Source organism: Myotis nattereri (assembly GCF_964212035.1).
Source record: "Myotis nattereri genome assembly, chromosome: 1".
Lineage (NCBI taxonomy): Eukaryota > Metazoa > Chordata > Mammalia > Chiroptera > Vespertilionidae > Myotis > Myotis nattereri.
The window spans coordinates 176,512,902-176,518,650 of NC_138075.1; the positions used below are offsets into that span (position 1 = coordinate 176,512,902).

General features: G+C 44.6%; 1 protein-coding gene across 1 annotated transcript; it reads right to left on the minus strand.

Annotated features, from left to right (window-relative positions):
• Positions 1–3,813: 3,813 nt before the first annotated feature.
• On the minus strand, positions 3,814–5,311 carry LOC308529527 (F-box only protein 31-like; the record flags this gene model as incomplete). Its single annotated transcript, XM_081105666.1, has 1 exon — positions 3,814–5,311. The coding sequence occupies exon 1, from the start codon at positions 5,290–5,292 to the stop codon at positions 3,814–3,816; it is 1,479 nt and encodes a 492-aa protein (XP_080961792.1). The 5' UTR covers positions 5,293–5,311.
• Between the last annotated feature and the right edge of the window lie 438 nt (positions 5,312–5,749).

The following is a 5,749-nucleotide window of genomic DNA, read 5'->3' on the forward strand; positions in this document are numbered from 1 at the left end:
TTGTAGATGTAACCTTTCCAGGTAAGCCAGAGTCTCATTCTCATGGCTGGGTGAAATTGTGAAACAACAATTTCAGTCCTATGGCCCTTAAAATGGTCTGTCAACACATGCTGGTGTGTGCTTTTCTATTTCCTTCTAGAGGTTTTTCAGCAGAAGGGTTGAACTTATGGACTTTGAGGTCACGTTGGGGTCAGAAGTGAACTCAAATTCTGCCTCCACCTATTTACTTGCTGTGTGATTTTGAACATGGTGGTTAAACTGTCTAGGTTCCATTTTCCCACCTATAAAATGGATAAAAATTCGCCCATAGAAACTATTTTTATAAAAGGCTTACCATGATGCCTGGCACATTGTAAGTGCTTAATAAATATTAGCTATGTTTAGCTTTTTGTATGTACCTTCCCTATATTTAAGGTTTTTTCCTATGAATGGCATGTTTCCACGAGGTTCTGTATGGATTATGTTGTGTAAAGCATGTGGCAAACATTTCTATTGTCATGCACGTCCCAATCCACCTTTCAGCATCTCTCCTAGAAATCTAGTGTTGGGCTCTAATTATCTAGAGCAAAAGCCATGGTATTTTCAATGCTTTTAAAAAAAGCAATACTCAAAAGAAATTGGAGGGAGATCTTTGGATATTCAGGCTAAAAGCAGAGGTCAACAGAAGTCAGTTTCTTAAAACCTACCTAGGCATTATGATTTTACATCTCTTTTAAACACACACACACACACACACACACACACACACACACACACACACACTTTTATTGATTTCAGAGAGGAAGGTAGAGGGAGAGAGAGATAGAAACAAAAATGATGAGAGAGAATCATTGACTGGCTGCCCACACTGGGGATCAAGCCCACCCGGGCATGTGCCCTGAGAGGGAATCAAACTGTGACTTCCTGGTTTGTAGGTTGAGGCTCAACCACAGAGCCACACTGGCCGGGCAATTTTACATCTCTTAAGAATCTTCACTCCTTTGTCCATGTTGTAAAGTGTGTACAATTTAGACATTTTGTTACTCATTTTATCCTGAAATGTGAAATGAAGAGGAATACAGGCAAAGATTTGAACAATAAATAATCAGAGTACTTGGATCTACCTGGATATTTTTCCAGAATGTCAGGAACAAATCAGAAGATGATATGAGCACCACAAGAAACAGAAATCACTCTCCAAAATGGAGCCTTGAATCTACAAACTACCATTGCTCATTTTTCCTAATAACACTGTTGATCATGAGGTCTGGATTGCTCTATTTGGATAAGTCCCCTAAGGACATAACTTTTAGTAATAAAATGAAACATGTATAAAACTAAAGCCATCATCATCTCTTCAATCTTTATTCCTTTATCTCTAAAACTCTGTTCCAAAATTTGGGCATCTCTTGCTTCCTACCCTTTTTTCTTCAATCTCTCAATATCCTGTCAACAACATTAATTTCCAGTAATTTCGTAACAATACTTCCTCTCCTTTGTTGTTATCACCATCATTCTTCTCCAGACTCTCTCCCCTCCAAGATGTCAGGCAGCAGTTGTCTTCGACATACTCTCTGTGGCTCTATTTCCTCCCCATTTCATCCCTTGCAGACTATCAAATATTCCCAGCTATCAACATGTCATTTTACTGTGCAAACGTTTTTTGCAAATAAACACAAAATATTCCATATACCTGACTCTATTCCTTTAAAACTGAGTAGAGACCAGATGACCTTAGGCTATGGCCTTCAACATTTTTAGCAGAATTTTATTTTGCTTTTTCATAGATGAGCCTTCCCAAAAGACACTTTATAAAATAGCTAAAAGTTCTAAGTAGATCAATCATAGAATTTATAAAAACTTTAAATTGGAGAAGTCAAATAACAGTTGTGGTCTTATCAAATAAGCATGTAATATACATGCATAAGCTCTCAAATGCAGCATGCAAATTTATTTATTGCACTTTATTGAGAAAAAAAATCCTGATTCACACTGATAAGAAGCTGAAAAAGGCGTAAGTTTTATATTAGCTCTCTTAGCAATCTCACATTGCTTTCTGAATACAGACAAAATGGTGGCAGAAATTTTATTCCAGGCCAGAGTGAAATAAATAAACTGATGTCACAAAAGTGATAAGTAATATATTATAATGTGGCAAATACAAAATTTGAGTGTATACTTTGTTACTTTTTTTAAAAGGATTAAAATACATTTTCATATAAAGTTCCATTCAGAACGTCTGAAGCACCTGTAAATAACCTGAGTTTTACTGCACAGGTTTGAAAACCCTTTGGAGAGCACTCTTCTAACCTCTGACTCTTTTTTACCTCTAATTAAGCAGGACCTTTTGCAACCAACTCCAGTATATTCTTATGCCTCAGGAAGCAGTTCAATTCCCACCACCTTCATGAGGCCTTCCTAACCCCTCCAGCCCACAGAAATCTCTACCTCATCTAAATTCCTTCAGTGTTTATTGTCTATCACAAACATTGGGCACATCATTCCATGTACCTATCATAGGGCTACACAAATGTTAGGCAGTCAAGAAGCTCTGGATGGGAGAAAAATAAGGAAGGTCAATGGACAAGTTTCTAGCAGAAAAAGGGTTAAGGATGAGGTCACCTAGATTAAGTATGTTTCAGTGTAAAAACATAACTGGGATTAGAAGAAGAGAGATGAACACATGACTGAATTGATACATTAGGTTCTCCCATTCTGGCCCCCAACTTGGCACCTAACAAATCCATAAGTGTGTTATTTATTATTATACTAGAGACCTGGCGCATGAAATTCATGCACAGGGGTATGGGGGTTGTCCCTCAGCTCAGCCTGAACCCTCTCCAATCTGGGACATCCCTCTCACAATCCAGGACTGCTGGCTCCCAACCGCTCGCCTGCCTGACTATCTGACTTCCCCTAACTGCTTCTGCCTGCCAGCCTGATCACCCCCTAACCACTCCCCTGCCAGCCTGATCAATGCCTAACTGTTCCCCTGCCAACCTGACTGCCCCTAACTGCCCTCCCCTGCAGGCCTGATCGCCCCCAACTGCGCTCCCCTGCAGGCCTGATTGCCCCCAACTGCTCTCCCTTTAAGGCCTAGTCCCTCCCAACTGCCCTCCCCTATTGGTCTGATCGCCCACAACTGCCCTCCCCTGCTGGCCATCTTGTGGCATCCATCTTGTGTCCATATGGGACAGCCACCTTTGACAACGTGGGGGTGGCCATCTTATGTGTTGGAGTGATGGTCAATTTGCATATTGCTCTGTTATTAGATAGGCTATTACAAACAAAATCACTGATTTGTTAAAACAGTGAGAGTGACTGTCTCACCATAATCTATGAACTGTTTTACTACACAAAGGAATACTTAAATGTGAGAATCCTACTGATATATCTTAAAGGTTTTTTGGATGATGCTTACCTTTAACTTAGATTAGATGTAGATGTTACCATTCTTCTTTTTTTTATTATTATTATTAACTAAGATGTCTTTATTTTTTTGTGTGATTAATCACTATGCTTTAATATGTTCAATTTTTAACAAGGAAATTGGGGGTCACCACAACATGAGGAACTGTATTAAAGGGTCACAGCATTAGGAAGGTTGAGACCACTGGTCTAAAGTTTATTTCTACCTCAATTTCTGGCCCCTACCCAGCCTGGTCCTGGTCCAGGTTTGGGTAGGAGGCAAACAACTGATGTGTTTCTCTCACATCGAATATTTCTGTCTTTCCCTCTCTCCCCCACTCTCTCTAAACATCAATGGGGAAATATCCTCGGGTGAGGATTAAAAAAACAAACAAAGGTGGGTAACCTGATCAGAAGGTCAAATCTTCAAAGTGCATGGAAGCTGCTCCTCCCAAGGGGTCCAGACTGAATGTTCGATAGCATCTCCAGGAAGGCCTGCGGGGATGGTGCCTCCACATTCTGGAAGGTGTTCTGGACTCTGCCGAACAGGATGAAGTATTTCTTCTCCAGCCAGATGAACTCGAAGTGGTTCTCATCCAACAGGATGAAGACTCCAGGGTAGCGCCTGGGGTAGCTGAAGGGAGCTAAGGGACCAATGTAAACGCCATAGAAACACATCTTGCAGGTTCGGGGGTAGTTCTGGTCTCTTGAGCGCACGCCCACAGGCAGAACAAACGGGACAGTCTGCTCCTCCGAAGCTGCAGTCCCGGACTCCCTGACGCTGGGCTGGGCAGGGCTCTGCCAGCCATGACCCTCGCTTTCCTCAGTCACGTCTTCTTGCAGCTGCTGCTGCTCCCAGATCACCTGCTCGTCAATCTCCTGGACCACACGGGAGAGCTCGTTGAAGTTGCGGAAGATCTCGCCATCTGGCAGCTGGATGCGGCGCATGAGGTGGATCTCTAACGTTCCTATGGAGTCTCCCGTGATCTTCGTGACCTTGGCATACTTCCCATGGAAGCTGAGCATGGCAATCATAGGGCCGAAGCCATCGTATTTGCCGTGGAAGAGGCCTGGCCTGATGAGGTCGTCCGGGTGACTCGGCGGGAGATAGAGGCGGCGGTAGGTCAGCCAGTCATACATCAGTCTGTCCTCCAGCACCAGCCGCCATTCTTTCCTAAGCCACGTTGTTAAATCCTTTTGGTGGTCTCTCTTGATCCACTGGATGCTGAACCTGTTCTTCTGAATCTGCATGTGGCGGCTGTTGGAAAAGCAGTACATGTCGTCCATGCATTCCACCGTGGCTGGTTTCCTCTCCGTCAGGCGAATTCTAAACGAGGGCTCGAATTGCATTGGGTCATCCACATGGGTGTTAAGGGAAGGCTTGTACCTCCAACCAGTAATGCATAAACCGTCCACCACGACATTCACTATTGTTCTATAGCCCTCAGTATCTAGCTGCCACAAACCCAAAATGTTTCTGTATGGGAAAAGCTTCGCATAGACTTCTCGATAAGACATACCCATCATCTCCAGGTTCTGCAAGTTTTCACGAACGCCAAACTCCTCGTGGCAGCGCCGTCTCCATATGCTGTCGGTATGCAGGATGTGGTGGAATTTGGTGCAGACCTGGGCCAGGCTGGGCAGGTCGGTGCCGGGAAGCGAGGCGAAGATCTCCACCAGTATCTCCACCGGCAGGTCCTGCAGCGAGCAGTGCTGGGGCAGCATGGGGCTTGCAATTCCTCCACTCCCCGCACAGCACCGCGCTGCTGCGTCAGCCTCGAGGTGCTTTTCTGCCAGGACTGGCTTGCCTTCGGCCGCTGCCCTCTCAGCTGGGCCCTGGCACTTCTGAGGACACCGACATCCCCGCGAAGAGCACACACCACAGAGGCAAACGCACTCCTCCATGCCTCCACGCTTAACAGCCACCACAGAGTGGGCTGCCTCACCTCTGCAGGGTTTTAAGCTGGCTGGGCCCACCCTAGAGTCCAACCACGCCCCCTCAGAGAGGAGCCAATTGTAGGACTTTAAACTCAAACCCATTAATAGTCACCTCCCTTTCCCAGTGCCCCTCCCTGTCCTCCCACCCTAGCCCCAGGCAGTCACTAATCTGCTTTCTGTAGGGTAATGCCTCCAGGGATATGCCTATGGGGGGCGGGGGAGGACATTTCACAGAAATGCAGTAAAAAAAAACCACAACTGTGGTACATCTACACAATGGAATACTACGCTGTGGTAAAAAAGAAGGAACTCTTGCCATTTGCAACAGCATGGATGGAACTGGAGAGCATTATGTTAAGTGAAATTAGCCAGTCAGAGAAAGATAAATACCACATGATCTCACTCATTTGTGGAATATAGAGAA